Genomic DNA, 17,195 nt, shown 5'->3' with positions numbered 1-17,195 from the left:
TTTTTATGCTCAAGAAATTTTTTTACCCCCCTTCGTGGAAAAAAATGGATGCCAATACACATTAGTAACAGAAAACAGAGATTCCAGAAAACACTAGTTCCATGAGAATGAATACTTGAGAAAGATACATTTTTCTGAATGTTGCAAGATTTATCTCTAAATGTGAGTGGATAAACTTTTTGTTACTCTTGTTTTATAACATCTCAGTTGTGAAGGACACCCAAGTATTAACCTCATTAACCTTCCTCATGGTAATTTGCTAGATGTAATATTACAGTATGCACTCTTTGTGTCATGAGTGATGATGGGATACCTTGAAAAACTCTTAATTATGGAATTTCGGGACATTGTTACTCAAGCTAAAAAGAAACAAAGCTGTTAGGGAGGGATAAATGTCTCAAACAACCAGGCCGCTGCAGAACCTTGCGAGGGTAGGAGGAAGCCGCCGGAACTGGAGGAGGAGTCGCACACAGCCCCAAGAGGTGCAAGCGATGGCCGAAAAAAATCCACAAAAGCAAAAAAATGTAACATATTATCATAGGCTTATTTTCATACTTGCATGGCTTTCTCCTTCCTGTTAACATTTGTATATACAATCATCATGCCTAACAGGCATGTTTTTATAATGTGTCTTTTTAAATTTTCTTTGGAATTTGATTGGACACCTTCCCCTTTATGAGGAAGGTGCCAAGTTGATTTTCCTATTCCTATGATTAAGTGCCCTTTGGCAACACAAAACGCGTAAGGAGTGCTTGTGTTCTTTGCCCATGTTTTAAAATGATTCATTAAAGCATTGCTTTTATGGATACATGTCTGTTATGACATATAAATGGTATAAGAATGATAATCTTGACATTTGTTTTACCATGTTACTTAATGTACAGATCAAATGTTAGCATTTTAATATTTTAATTGTATATTCAAATGTACAGATCAAATGTTAGCATTTTAATATTTTAATTATATATTCAAATGTACAGATCAAATGTTAGCATTTTAATATTTTAATTGTATATTCAAATGTTGATAGTTCTAAACGTGCATTCATTTGCATTTTATATTTCAGTGTTACATTTTGATATAGGGAATGCTAACATTTGTTCAAAATAAAAAGCTAAATATTTATCAAATAATTTTTTATGTGGTTTGCTACAAACATATGTGACCAATATTTGTTATTTTTAAAATATTCCCTAAATAATGAAATTAGAAATTACCAGACCCACTAGGATGAGGGTGGAGTATATGAAAGATTGGCATGATGAATGGAAAAAAAATAATACACAGAGATGGAAAAATATCACTATAGATTACTAATCAGGGGAGAAAAGTTACTAGTCCAAAGGGAGAAAGTTACTAGTCCACTCAGCAATATATGTTCTGTACTTTATACTAAAGCTCACTGGCCAATTTGGACATCTCCAACAACTCTATTGGTGGAGAGAAAGAAACAAAGCCAGGGGCGGAACTACCATTGGTGCAGCTGGGGCCCAAGGGCTGGGGAGGGGGGACCCAAAGCAGTGATTCTATACATAGGCTTCTGCAGAATGTGTACAATCTTCATACAGGGAAACCTTTTATTAGTGCAGGTTGCAGGTGTAGCTATCTATCCTCAAAATCATTATACATAGTTACCTATTGGGGGCCCAAAAAAATTTGCACCAGGGCCCTCTGTTGAGTAGGTCCGCTACTGAACGAAGTCATCTAATTGGGAATGCAGTGGGGAGAATCTAGTAAAAGGTTATGGATAAAGTTACATATGCACAGACTTAAAGTGAATGTCAACTCAACCATACCCGTTTACGCCATATGTTAAATTGATACAATTTAGGGGGACTTTCATTCATTGTTTTTGCAGATCTTTTATTTGAAAGTTGATAAATACCTTATAATATTGTTTTTTTTTTATTGCGCTTCCTCCACCCGCCCCTTAGTCCCTCTTTTTGTGGTTTATTGACATCACGATTTCCAATTGGGCAACAACTGTGGTCTTGTGAGGCTATTGCAACTGTGAGGATCCAAATAGTAAACTTTATTGGCCTTATGGTTAAGCCACCTCTGCACAGGTTTTACCCTCTAAAAAGTCCCTGATACGCAAGACAAAAATGTATAGGCCTATGGGAGATGTATGTTTAGCTTTATAATCTGCTGTATTATTATATAGCCAACTGACCTGGCATCCTTGAAAGAGCACTGTATTTGAATAAAGGTGAAGGTTAAAGGAATATGGAACCCAATTTTCCATCTAAAGGGGAGGAGAGTTCACGGCTTCATTCATTACTATTGGGAATTAAGAACCTGGCCACCAGGGGTAGGCAAAGACACCCCAGCCAAATGCTTAAATACCTCCCCCACTTCCCACATCCCCCAGGCATTCTTTGCCTTTCGTCACAGGAGGATGGCAGAGGAGTGCCAAAGTTTCTGAGTAGTCTGTTATGGAGGTTAGTACTCTTCGCATTGGGACTGGAGTTTTAAGTAGTCATGTCAGCCTCTCAGTGAGAGCCTGGGCGAAAGTTAGAGTCCGGAGATGCAGGGAGAGTCTTTCTACAAAACCATACGACTCATATTAACAGCTCCATAAGCAATCAGCGTTGACGAGTTTTGCTGCCTGCTTTCTACACTCAAGTCCATGTCAGGAGCGAGGCTACTAACCTGTCACACTTGAAGGGCCGTGTTCCTGTTCCACGGTGTAGATTCTGGTAAGATCGTTTAATTTTTTATTAATAATGATAACATAGAAGACAGGGTCAAAGTATGGCGCCTTTTTATCTTTACAGAATCAAGGGTTAATATTCCTGGAAAGGGGGATTATTGAACAGGGGGGGGGGGTTATACGTGATATTGTTTATTGTGTCATTGCTGCGTTATGTGCAAGATGAGGCTCTGGCAATGTGTGGAACTTTCAAGTTACTTGCGGGAATCTTGCGTGGCCATTTTTTGCACTTTTTTTCCCTAGTGCAGGGGCGGTCCTGCCAGGTATTCCACGTGACTGGGTGTGTCTATCCTCTGTTGATCTGTGGCGCAGGAGACGTAACGGTCTCTGTAGTCCGGGTCCTAGGAGGTGGTGAGTGCCCCGGCCATTGGTGGTATAAAGGTGCCTTTTTGTAAATTAAATTAGTCTACCCATAAGCGCAAGCGATAGAGGCCTCTGACGCGTTAACAAAGTCTCATTCCTGTGTTTATTGTGAGGAGGTTCTGGTAGATCAGCCTGCTCAACTATGTTCCACATGCCTTGATAAAGTTACAACATCTAAATGTAAACGGATGTCTAGTACTACTGAGCCGTCCACCTCTGAGGGTTCTTCGTCCCGGGAGGTGTGTTCCCTACATTCATCTCCGATTGCACATGCAGCGCCCCAGTGTCCAACTGTTACTTCTTCGGGAAAGATTTGTTGGCCGTCAGAATTTGCGGACAAACTGGAATCGGCAGTTTTCGAAAGTGATCCATGCCTTACTACGTTCTGCTAAGCACAAGCGTAGGGTTTATCATAGCGGCCCGGCCCAGGGTTTGTCCTCGCCGATGGAAGATCCAGAGGCTCTATACGATGACGAGGCCCACTCCGACTCTTCAGAGGAGGCCCCTTCTGGGTCGGAGTCCGTGTAATCTAAACCTCCGGCGGCGGAGGAGCCTGGTTATAGCTCTTTCTGCTACGGCAGGTGCTTGCTACTCTGGAGGTTCCGGAACCTAAGATGTTTCAGCACACAGGGTTTGTTTTTCAGCCAGCAGCGGCCGTTGCGGCTGTCGCTGGAACTGCAACATATTGTTGTGAATCCCTGTGTAAAATAGTCGAGGGGGAGACATCCATCGGCGAGATACAGAAGAAGATTAAGGCGATGAAGGTCGCCAATTCTTTCATTTGTTATGCCAATATGCAAATTATTCACCTGAATGCTAAGGTGTCAGGTTTTTCTGTTTTAGCGCACAGGGCTCTGTGGCTAAAATCTTGGTCTGCCGACATGACCTCTAAATCGATGCTGTTGTCCCTGCCTTTTCAAGGAAAGATCCTGTTCGGTCCAGGATTGGACTCGTTCATATCCACAGTTACGGGAGGCAAGGGAGCTTTCCTACTGCAGGATAAGAAGGCTAAGCCTAAGGGATCTACTTTTCTTCCCTTTTGTGCGGACAAGGCCCAGTGCCAGCAACCCTCAGCGAAAGCGGACCAGTCCAAGGGATCTTGGAAGCCGGCTCAATCTTGGAACAAGTCTAAGCAGAGCAAGACGCCCACCGAGACCAAATCGGCATGAAGGGGCGTCCCCCGACAGGTCTCCAGATCACATAGGGGGCAGATTATCTCAATTCTCAGACGCATGGTTGCAGGACGTTCAGGACCCCTGGGTGAAGTTGTCTCCCAGGGTTATAGGATTGGGTTCAGATCCCATCCGTCCGAGGGCAGATTCCTCCTGTCAAACCTGTCTTCAAGACCAGAGAAGAAAGAGACCTTTCTAGAGTGTGTGAGAGATCTCACCTCTCTCGGGGTTATCATACCAGTACCCCTAGCAGAAAGGGGTCTAGGGTACTATTCTAACCTTTTTGTGGTTACAAAGAAGGAGGGCACGTTCGGTCCAATTCTGGACCTAAAGTGCTTGCAGTGGCCAGATCCAGGGGCATTGCGGTGGCACCTTACCTGGACGACATCCTAGTTCAGGCGCCGTCACTCAGCCTCGCAGACGCAGGAAGCTTGCATCCACCTGTCTTGCCCTTCAGTCCTCCACAAGCCCGTTGGTGGCTCAATGTATGGAGGTGATAGGTCTCATGGTGTCAAGCATAGATGTCATCCCATTCGCCAGGTTCCTTCTCAGACCTCTTCAATTGTGCATGTTGAGACAGTGGAACGGTGTTCGTTGAGATCTATCACAGCTGATATTCATGGATGCTCGGACTCGGAGCTCCCTCTCTTGGTGGATTCGTCTGGAGCAACTGTCCATCGGGACATCCTTCTTGAGACCGTCCTGGGAGATTGTGACCACGGACGCCAGTCTGACAGGATGGGGAGCTGTTTGGGTTGCCAGGATGGTACAAGGAAAGTGGTCCAGGGAGGAGTCTCTCCTTCCAATCAACATCCTAGAACTACGAGCAATTTGCAATGCTCTGTAGGTATGGCCTTCTCTGGAGTCGGTCAGTTTCATGAGATTCCAGACCGACAACATTACCTCGGTGGCTTACATCAACCATCAGGGGGGTACGAGAAGCTTCCTCGTGATGAGGGAGGTGTCTCGGATTCTGGAGTTGGTGGAGTCCCATGACTGCTCTCTCTCAGCGTTTCACATTCCAGGTGTGGACAAATGGGAAGCGGACTTTCTCAGCAGACAATCCTTCCATCCGGGGGAATGGTCTCTTTACACCAAGGTGTTTGTGGAGATTTGTCACAGATGGGAAACGCCGGAGATAGATCTCATGGCGTCCAGACTTAATTGCAAGCTACCTCGATATGGGTCGAGGTCCAGGGATCCCCAGGCAGAGCTGATAGATGCCTTAGTGGTTCCTTAGGGATTCAGCCTAGCTTACATTTTTCCACCGTTACCACTTCTACCTCGCGTAGTGGCACGCATCAAACAGGAGCAGGCCCCGGTCATTCTGATTGCTCCTTCGTGGCCGCAGAGAACGTGGTTTGCAGAGCTGGCGGGGATGTCATCCTCTCCGCTGTGGAGGTTACCCTGTCGCAGGGATCTGCTGTCACAGGGCCCCTTTCAACATCGAAATCTAGATACTCGGAGGCTCACTGCGTGGAGATTGAACGCCTGGTCTTAGCCAAGAGAGGCTTTTCTGACAGTGTGATTGATGCACTAATTCAGGCAAGGAAGCCAGTCACTCGTCGCATCTACCATAAGGTGTGGAGGACTTACTTGTCCTGGTGTGAGAAGCATGGATATCCTTGGCATAAGGTGAAGGTATCCAGGATTCTGTTCTTTCTCCAGGATGGTTTGGAGAAGGGTCTTGCCGCTAGTTCCTTAAAGGGACAGATTTCAGCATTATCAGTTTTGTTGCATAGGAGACTTGCTGAGCTCCCTGACATCCAATCTTTTGTTCATGCTCTTTCTAGAATCAGGCCTGTCTTTAGACAGTCAGCTCCGCCTTGGAGCTTAAATTTAGTCCTTAAGCTTTTGCAGGGGGTTCTGTTTGAACCTATGCATTCCATTGATATTAAGATTCTGTACTGGAAGGTTCTCTTCCTGTTGGCTTATGCATCGGCACGCAGAGTATCTGAACTAGCTGCCTTGCAATGTGATCCTCCTTATCTGGTGTTTCATGCGGATAAGGCTGTTCTACACACTGGATTGGGATTTCTCCCCAAGGTGGTGTCTAACCGTGACATCAATCAGGAATTAGTTGTTCCTTCTTTGTTTCCTAACCCTTCTTCTTCAAAGGAGAGGTTACTTCATAACCTGGATGTGGTTCGTGCCTTGAAGTTCTATCTTCAGGCTACAAAGGATTTCAGACAGTCTATATCTCTTTTTGTGGTGTATTCTGGGAAACGCAAGGGGCAAAGGGCCTCTGCTACTTCTTTGTCTTTTTGGTTGAGGAGCTTGATTCGCTTGGATTATGAGACAGCGGGACATAAGCCTCCTTAGAGGATCACGGCTCATTCAACTAGAGCTGTGGCTTCGTCTTGGGCTTTCAATAATGAGGCCTCTATGGAGCAAATTTGTAAGGCGGCTACCTGGTCCTCCTTACACACTTTTACAAAGTTTTACAAATTTGACATCTTTGCTTCTGCGGAAGCTGTTTTTGGGAGACAGGTTTTGCAGGCTGTGGTGCCCTCAGATTAGGGTCTGCCTTTTTACCCTCCTGGTTTCATTCAGTGTCCTCTAGAGTTTGGGTATATATTCCCAATATTAATGAATGAAGCTGTGGACTCTCCTTCCCTTTAGATGGAAAACATAAATTATGCTTACCTGATAATTTAATTTCCAATTTAATTTCCATCGAGGGGAGGAGAGTCCACGGGGGGAGCTAAATTTAATCATCGTCTGGCACCTTTTATACCCTGATATTTCTTCTACTGTTCCTGGTTCCCTCAGCAGAATGACTGGGGGATGAGGGAAGTGGGGGAGGTATTTAAGCCTTTGGCTGGGGTGTCTTTGCTTCCTCCTGGTGACCAGTTTCTTAATTCCCAATAGTAATGAAAGAAGCCGTGGACTCTCCTCCCCTCAATGGAAATGAAATTATCAGGTAAGCATAATTTTTTTTCTTTTTTTTCTTCTCCATGATCAAATAGAACATACCATTTTAAACATGTTTCCAATTTACTTCATTCTCTTGGTATCCTTTTTTGAAGAAGCAACAATGCACTACAGGGAGCTAGCTGACCACATTGGGTGAGCCAATCACAAGAGGCACATCTGTGCAGCCACCAATCAGCTGCTCCTGAGCTTACCTAGGTATTCTTTTAAACAAAGGATGCCAAGAGAACAAAACAAATTAGATAACATAAGTAAATTAGAAAGTTGTTGAAAATCAGAAAGCTTTATCTGAATCATGAAAGAAAAAAATGGGTTTTATGTCACTTTAATGTCACAATAAGCTGGTCTTGAGGTCTCATGTGTTTGTTTCTCCACGGTAGTTCAGCAAAGATAGTTCAGCCTCTCCGTTGATCTAACTGATCCTGATGCAAATGCAATGCACACATTGTCACGTGTATTACAGCTATGTAAATCCTGTGCACCAGTCATTCATTAATTCTGTTAGATATTTCATAGTTTTTTGAATGATCAACTCCACATCTTCCACAATCGGAACAATAGAGCTTTATATTAGGTTGTCACTGTATAATTTTCCACTTTTGAACTAAGCTAGAGACTCCCTCACTTTCGCTTACCTGTTACAAAAGCAGAGAAAAATATGAAAATTCTGAATAGACATAGCAAACCTTTAATCTCTACCACACAAACAGATAAACTTTAAAAAAATAATAACACATTACACCATACTGAATGTTGTTAACACAAACTAAATTAAGCTGCTGAGTCCAACTAATTAATTAAGGTGTATAAAAATAAAAATCATGATTCAGAGAGAGCATGTAATTTTAAACAACTTTCTAATTTACTTCTTTCATTAAAGGTGCTTCATTCTCTTGTTATCCTTTGAGGGATTAGCAATACACTACTGGGAGCTAGATGAACACATCTTGAGGGCCAATAGCAAGAAGCATTTATTTGCAGCCACAAGTCAGCAGCTAGCTCCACTAGTGCATTGCTTCCCAAGCCAACCTAGGTATGCTTTTCAACAAAGGATATCAAGAGATGTGCTCTGCTTGTATCTTGCACACTAACCCAATGTACACCCTACAGTTTTCTAAACGTCTGCAACCTCCCTGGTTTATAATGTACAAGAATACCTAAGCACCAAGATGGCGGCACCCAGTATAAAGATGTGGAGCTTGACCATTAAGTACAAGTAAGGGGTTAAAATATGTGGCTTTAAAGAAAGCTAGTAAAATACAAAACAGAAACTCAGATGTTATGAGGGTGTAATAATGTCTGCCAAACACTATAACCAAATTTACTACAGACTCCTACAAATAGTCTCAGAGCATAAATGTGTATGTATGAATAGTCTCTGAAGAAAAGTATGTATCAATTATCCATTGTCGCAACACCAGGGCAGATCCAGCTTTCCTCTGCTCTGTATAATCTGTAGAAAAAAAATAAAAGCAGTAAAGGGCGCATTGTGGTGCAGCATGTTTTATCAAAATGTATAAGGAAAAAAAAACACTCACGATTTAGGAAGCACCTCAGGGTGCTGCTATTCATGCATACTAAGGTATTAGGTTCTCCCTGTACAACCAGTCTCCAGTCATTGGCCACCAGCTTAGCTTGGAAACAGAGGCAATATCCAGAATGTCATCTGTATGTTACATGAACCAGCAAAAAGGTCCACAACAAGTTGAACCACATGTGTTGTCAAAATTATGGTTTATTAAAAATAATTGAAGATTCATTTGTGCCATTATGATAGGATATTCGTATATATATTTGCATTTTTCACCTTTTTCCTCCCACAATTCATATATGCATTTATTGTATAATAAACATCTTTTTATAATATGGAGATTCTTTTTTTAAAGTTTTACGATGATAGAAAAAACAACAAAAAACAATAGTGTGGCAGATTCCCAAGTTTAATGCCCCTTCTTAAAGCGGTGTTTTATTTATTTTGCAGGAGTTAAACAGTTAAAACTGGAATTTGTTTTAAATTAACATAATAAAACCAATTAGAGCATTTCAATTTTTCATGAAAATGTCTATTTAATTTTGAAGGCTAATATGACTAAAACAATCTGTCTTTTCTTCTCTTTAGGTGTGAATGTTCAAGAACACTCACGTTGAATAGAGTTCAGCTTTTCTGCAAACATGCCTCCCCCTTCAGACATTGTGAAGGTGGCTATAGAATGGCCAGGAGCTTTTCCTCGGTTAATGGAAATAGATCAAGTAAGTCTCTTTTTTTGTGTTTTGTTCTTCTTTAATTATGTATTAATTGTGTATGTTCAATACAATGCTGTAATAATGAAACATTTTATTTTTATTAAGATAATTGTGAAAAAACACCAGATAATTTAGATCTTTCCAAGTTCTGCTTCTCTGTGTGTGTATGTATATATACATAAAAATTATATTGTGTATGTGTGTATATAGGTTTGAAAATATTGAGAATTTAGACTAAGCGCCACGGAAGTTTTACCCTCTAGCTTTATACAAAAGGCCTCCTAGCTGGCCCAAAGAGATTATGAGAAAAAAATAATAATAATAGTATAAAGCGCCTAGGAAAGGCTGGGGTAAGAAAGAGCCACAGGTGAGTACAAATGGATAGGGATCCTAAAAGCTTGATTATAAGAAACTATAGTTCTAATATTATAGTTTAAAATGATATTAGTTTAATACATAGGGGCATATGTATCAAGCTCCGTATGGAGCTTGATGCCCCGTGTTTCTGGCAAGTCTTCAGACTCGCCAGAAACAGCAGTTATGAAGCAGCGGTCACAAAGACCGCTGCTCCATAACCTGTCCGCCTGCTCTGAGCAGGCGGACACACATCGCCGGAAATCAGCCCGATCGGGTTGATTGACACCCCCCTGAGTCTGCAGGGGGCCTGGTGCAATGCTGAATACGGCGAGCGTATTGCTCGCCGTATTCAGCGAGGTCTGGCGGACCTGATCCGCAGTGTCTGATCAGGTCCGCCAGACCTTGATAACTATAGGCCATAGTATATAAATTCATAAAAGCAATCATACAATGAAAACAAACGTACAATGAAAAAGGGAATTCCCAAAACAGTTAAAAATAATTAAAAATAAAAGTGACAATAAATTCAATGATCCAATGTTGATTCTGTCAAACAGAGTATATCCAAATCATGTCCAATGAATGTCCAGCAGGATAAGAGTGTCCAAATTACAAGTGTCCAAATAATGTGTCAAAAAGTCAAATAGTTACAATCCATAAATCCAAAAAGTGTCAAATGCCCATGATGGTAAAACAACTGGTGTGTGAAGGTGAAAAATGTGAAACAAACCAATAAAAAATAGAAAAATTAGAAAAAATTAAAAATTAAAAATAAAAAGAATGAAAAAATGAATGAATGAAAATTGAAAAAATGAATGAATAAATGAAACCAACCAATAATAAGTCCAAAATGTGATGGTGAGAAAATGTGATGGTGAAAAATCCTCCAAATGTGTTCCTAGTAGTGTTCTGTGTTTTGTTGGAGTTTAATACTCAGTGTCCTATAAAGAATTAAAACAACATAGTGTAGATTGTACAAATTAAGATATAATTATTAGAAATGTGCTTACCCACTGTCGACGCGTTTCGGCCCCTGCAATTAAGTGTGTTTTGGCGCCAAAATGAGCTCTTTTCTGACCGCCTACTTCCTGTTTAAGGTGCATTGTGGGTAAAAACGTTAATTTATAAATAAATAGTTGTCTCACGTTATATAACTGTAAACAACATAATCATATAAGGGATGTACTAGACAGTTATGGGACCATTGAACTTCCTCAATAAGATCTCTAATACACTATTATCCCTACCGAATGACGTCATGATCGCACTTCCGGTTTGCTTCTATACTTGAATCGGTCTATTTTTATTATTATTTTACATCTCGTTTTAGATTTGTTTTGTTTTTACTTATTTGATATGTAGAGCCACATTAGATATAATTAGAACACGACAAAGCCATTAATTAATATCGCATCTTCTCTGTATACTTCAAGCTTCCCATTGGTCGGCACACTTCCGGCATTGCCGAAACCGGAAGTGATGTCACTAACACGGAATCTTATTTACTATATTGTTTTTAAGCTGAATGCATATGTATATATTTGTTTTAAGAAGATTACACATACGTTAAAGATACCAATCCTAAATCTTTACTATTTTTACTATTTTCAACTATTTATTTATAAATTAACGTTTTTACCCACAATGCACCTTAAACAGGAAGTAGGCGGTCAGAAAAGAGCTCATTTTGGCGCCAAAACACACTTAATTGCTTACCCTTTATAAGGCCACTTATGCCACTCAAATGTATTGTCTTGAAAAAGGCCTTGAAGGGGCCGAAACGCATCGACAGTGGGTAAGCACATTTCTAATAATTATATCTTAATTTGTATAATCTACACTATGTTGTTTTAATTCTTTATAGGACACTGAGTATTAAACTCCAACAAAACACAGAACACTACTAGGAACACATTTGGAGGATTTTTCACCATCACATTTTCTCACCATCACATTTTGGACTTATCATTATTATTGGTTGGTTTAATTTATTCATTCATTTTTTCAATTTTCATTCATTCATTTTTTCATTCTTTTTATTTTTAATTTTTTCTAATTTTTCTATTTTTTATTGGTTTGTTTCACATTTTTCACCTTCACACACCAGTTGTTTTACCATCATGGGCATTTGACACTTTTTGGATTTATGGATTGTAACTATTTGACTTTTTGACACATTATTTGGACACTTGTAATTTGGACACTCTTATCCTGCTGGACATTCATTGGACATGATTTGGATATACTCTGTTTGACAGAATCAATATTGGATCATTGAATTTATTGTCACTTTTATTTTTAATTATTTTTAACTGTTTTGGGAATTCCCTTTTTCATTGTACGTTTGTTTTTATTGTATGATTGCTTTATGAATTTAAACAATAATATTAGAACTATAGTTTCTTATAATCAAGTTTTTAGGATCCCTATCCATTTGTACTCACCTGTGGCTCTTTCTTACCCCAGCCTTTCCTAGGCGCTTTATACTATTATTATTATGTGTGTGTGTGTGTATATATATATATATATATATATATTTCTCCAACATAGGTGTGTCCGGTCCACGGCGTCATCCTTACTTGTGGGATATTCTCTTCCCCAACAGGAAATGGCAAAGAGCCCAGCAAAGCTGGTCACATGATCCCTCCTAGGCTCCGCCTACCCCAGTCATTCTCTTTGCCGTTGTACAGGCAACATCTCCACGGAGATGGCTTAGAGTTTTTTAGTGTTTAACTGTAGTTTTTATTATTCAATCAAGAGTTTGTTATTTTGAAATAGTGCTGGTATGTACTATTTACTCAGAAACAGAAAAGAGATGAAGATTTCTGTTTGTATGAGGAAAATGATTTTAGCAACCGTCACTAAAATCCATGGCTGTTCCACACAGGACTGTTGAGAGCAATTAACTTCAGTTGGGGGAACAGTGAGCAGTCTCTTGCTGCTTGAGGTATGACACATTCTAACAAGACGATGTAATGCTGGAAGCTGTCATTTTCCCTCTGGGATCCGGTAAGCCATGTTTATTACGATTGTAAATAAGGGCTTCAAAAAGGGCTTATTAAGACTGTAGACTTTTTTTGGGCTAAATCGATTGATTATTAACACATATTTAGCCTTGAGGAATCATTTTATCTGGGTATTTTGATATAATAATATCGGCAGGCACTGTTTTAGACACCTTATTCTTTAGGGGCTTTCCCAAAGCATAGGCAGAGCCTCATTTTCGCGCCGGTGTTGCGCACTTGTTTTTGAGAGGCATGGCATGCAGTCGCATGTGAGAGGAGCTCTGATACTTAGAAAAGACTTTCTGAAGGCGTCATTTGGTATCGTATTCCCCTTGGGGCTTGGTTGGGTCTCAGCAAAGCAGATACCAGGGACTGTAAAGGGGTTAAAGTTCAAAACGGCTCCGGTTCCGTTATTTTAAGGGTTAAAGCTTCCAAATTTGGTGTGCAATACTTTTAAGGCTTTAAGACACTGTGGTGAAAATTTGGTAAATTTTGAACAATTCCTTCATGTTTTTTCGCATTTGCAGTAATAAAGTGTGTTCAGTTTAAAATTTAAAGTGACAGTAACGGTTTTATTTTAAAACGTTTTTTGTACTTGTTATCAAGTTTATGCCTGTTTAACATGTCTGAACTACCAGATAGACTGTGTTCTGAATGTGGGGAAGCCAGAATTCCTATTCATTTAAATAAATGTGATTTATGTGACAATGACAATGATGCCCAAGATGATTCCTCAAGTGAGGGGAGTAAGCATGGTACTGCATCATTCCCTCCTTCGTCTACACGAGTCTTGCCCACTCAGGAGGCCCCTAGTACATCTAGCGCGCCAATACTCCTTACTATGCAACAATTAACGGCTGTAATGGATAATTCTGTCAAAAACATTTTAGCCAAAATGAACACTTATCAGCGTAAGCGCGACTGCTCTGTTTTAGATACTGAAGAGCATGACGACGCTGATATTAATATTTCTGAAGGGCCCCTAACTCAGTCTGATGGGGCCAGGGAGGTTTTGTCTGAGGGAGAAATTACTGATTCAGGGAACATTTCTCAACAAGCTGAACCTGATGTGATTGCATTTAAATTTAAGTTGGAACATCTCCGCATTCTGCTTAAGGAGGTATTATCCACTCTGGATGATTGTGACAAGTTGGTCATCCCAGAGAAACTATGTAAAATGGACAAGTTCCTAGAGGTGCCGGGGCTCCCAGAAGCTTTTCCTATACCCAAGCGGGTGGCGGACATTGTTAATAAAGAATGGGAAAGGCCCGGTATTCCTTTCGTCCCTCCCCCCATATTTAAAAAATTGTTTCCTATGGTCGACCCCAGAAAGGACTTATGGCAGACAGTCCCCAAGGTCGAGGGAGCGGTTTCCACTTTAAACAAACGCACCACTATACCCATAGAGGATAGTTGTGCTTTCAAAGATCCTATGGATAAAAAATTAGAAGGTTTGCTTAAAAAGATGTTTGTTCAGCAGGGTTACCTTCTACAACCAATTTCATGCATTGTCCCTGTCGCTACAGCCGCATGTTTCTGGTTCGATGAGCTGATAAAGGCGGTCGACAGTGATTCTCCTCCTTATGAGGAGATTATGGACAGAATCAATGCTCTCAAATTGGCTAATTCTTTCACCCTAGACGCCACTTTGCAATTGGCTAGGTTAGCGGCTAAGAATTCTGGGTTTGCTATTGTGGCGCGCAGAGCGCTTTGGTTGAAATCTTGGTCGGCTGATGCGTCTTCCAAGAACAAGCTACTTAACATTCCTTTCAAGGGGAAAACGCTGTTTGGCCCTGACTTGAAAGAGATTATCTCGGATATCACTGGGGGTAAGGGCCACGCCCTTCCTCAGGATCGGCCTTTCAAGGCAAAAAATAAACCTAATTTTCGTCCCTTTCGTAGAAACGGACCAGCCCAAAGTGCTACGTCCTCTAAGCAAGAGGGTAATACTTCTCAAGCCAAGCCAGCTTGGAGACCAATGCAAGGCTGGAACAAGGGAAAGCAGGCCAAGAAACCTGCCACTGCTACAAAGACAGCATGAAATGTTGGCCCCCGATCCGGGACCGGATCTGGTGGGGGGCAGACTCTCTCTCTTCGCTCAGGCTTGGGCAAGAGATGTTCTGGATCCTTGGGCGCTAGAAATAGTCTCCCAAGGTTATCTTCTGGAATTCAAGGGACTTCCCCCAAGGGGGAGGTTCCACAGGTCTCAGTTGTCTTCAGACCACATAAAAAGACAGGCATTCTTACATTGTGTAGAAGACCTGTTAAAAATGGGAGTGATTCATCCCGTTCCATTAAGAGAACAAGGGATGGGGTTCTACTCCAATCTGTTTATAGTTCCCAAAAAAGAGGGAACGTTCAGACCAATCTTAGATCTCAAGATCTTAAACAAGTTTCTCAAGGTTCCATCGTTCAAGATGGAAACCATTCGAACTATTCTTCCTTCCATCCAGGAAGGTCAATTCATGACCACGGTGGATTTAAAGGATGCGTATCTACATATTCCTATCCACAAGGAACATCATCGGTTCCTGAGGTTCGCATTCCTGGACAAACATTACCAGTTCGTGGCGCTTCCTTTCGGATTAGCCACTGCTCCAAGGATTTTCACAAAGGTACTAGGGTCCCTTCTAGCTGTGCTAAGACCAAGGGGCATTGCTGTAGTACCTTACTTGGACGACATTCTGATTCAAGCGTCGTCCCTTCCTCAAGCAAAGGCTCACACGGACATTGTCCTGGCCTTTCTCAGATCTCACGGATGGAAAGTGAACGTGGAAAAGAGTTCTCTATCTCCGTCAACAAGGGTTCCCTTCTTGGGAACAATAATAGACTCCTTAGAAATGAGGATTTTTCTGACAGAGGCCAGAAAAACAAAACTTCTAGACTCTTGTCGGATACTCCATTCCGTTCCTCTTCCTTCCATAGCTCAGTGCATGGAAGTGATCGGGTTGATGGTAGCGGCAATGGACATAGTTCCTTTTGCACGCATTCATCTAAGACCATTACAACTGTGCATGCTCAGTCAGTGGAATGGGGACTATACAGACTTGTCTCCGAAGATACAAGTAAATCAGAGGACCAGAGACTCACTCCGTTGGTGGCTGTCCCTGGACAACCTGTCACGAGGGATGACATTCCGCAGACCAGAGTGGGTCATTGTCACGACCGACGCCAGTCTGATGGGCTGGGGCGCGGTCTGGGGATCCCTGAAAGCTCAGGGTCTTTGGTCTCGGGAAGAATCTCTTCTACCGATAAATATTCTGGAACTGAGAGCGATATTCAATGCTCTCAAGGCTTGGCCTCAGCTAGCGAGGGCCAAGTTCATACGGTTTCAATCAGACAACATGACAACTGTTGCGTACATCAACCATCAGGGGGGAACAAGGAGTTCCCTGGCGATGGAAGAAGTGACCAAAATCATTCTATGGGCGGAGTCTCACTCCTGCCACCTGTCTGCTATCCACATCCCAGGAGTGGAAAATTGGGAAGCGGATTTTCTGAGTCGTCAGACATTGCATCCGGGGGAGTGGGAACTCCATCCGGAAATCTTTGCCCAAGTCACTCAGCTGTGGGGCATTCCAGACATGGATCTGATGGCCTCTCGTCAGAACTTCAAAGTTCCTTGCTACGGGTCCAGATCCAGGGATCCCAAGGCGGCTCTAGTGGATGCACTAGTAGCACCTTGGACCTTCAAACTAGCTTATGTGTTCCCGCCGTTTCCTCTCATCCCCAGGCTGGTAGCCAGGATCAATCAGGAGAGGGCGTCGGTGATCTTGATAGCTCCTGCGTGGCCACGCAGGACTTGGTACGCAGATCTGGTGAATATGTCATCGGCTCCTCCTTGGAAGCTACCTTTGAGACGAGACCTTCTTGTTCAGGGTCCGTTCGAACATCCGAATCTGGTTTCACTCCAGCTGACTGCTTGGAGATTGAACGCTTGATCTTATCGAAGCGAGGATTCTCAGATTCTGTTATCGATACTCTTGTTCAGGCCAGAAAGCCTGTAACTAGAAAGATTTACCACAAAATTTGGAAAAAATATATCTGTTGGTGTGAATCTAAAGGATTCCCTTGAGACAAGGTTAAGATTCCTAGGATTCTATCCTTCCTTCAAGAAGGATTGGAAAAAGGATTATCTGCAAGTTCCCTGAAGGGACAGATTTCTGCCTTGTCTGTGTTACTTCACAAAAAGCTGGCCGCTGTGCCAGATGTTCAAGCCTTTGTTCAGGCTCTGGTTAGAATTAAGCCTGTTTACAAACCTTTGACTCCTCCTTGGAGTCTCAATTTAGTTCTTTCAGTTCTTCAGGGGGTTCCGTTTGAACCCTTGCATTCCGTTGATATTAAGTTATTATCTTGGAAAGTTTTGTTTTTAGTTGCAATTTCTTCTGCTAGAAGAGTTTCAGAATT

The 17,195-nt window shown here is 41.7% G+C and overlaps 1 protein-coding gene across 1 annotated transcript in view; it reads left to right on the top strand.

The window, feature by feature from the left end:
- The window catches only part of ELMO1 (engulfment and cell motility 1), a 1,021,083-nt gene that overhangs the window by 183,134 nt on the left and 820,754 nt on the right, over positions 1 to 17,195 (top strand). The window contains exon 3 of the mRNA XM_053714416.1: positions 9,302 to 9,432. Coding sequence (XP_053570391.1) covers positions 9,355 to 9,432 — 78 coding nt within the window. The 5' untranslated portion in view covers positions 9,302 to 9,354. The remainder of the gene's footprint in view (positions 1 to 9,301; positions 9,433 to 17,195) is intronic.

This window comes from Bombina bombina, chromosome 5 (assembly GCF_027579735.1).
Source record: "Bombina bombina isolate aBomBom1 chromosome 5, aBomBom1.pri, whole genome shotgun sequence".
NCBI lineage: Eukaryota > Metazoa > Chordata > Amphibia > Anura > Bombinatoridae > Bombina > Bombina bombina.
This window is presented reverse-complemented; position numbering and strand designations above follow the sequence as displayed.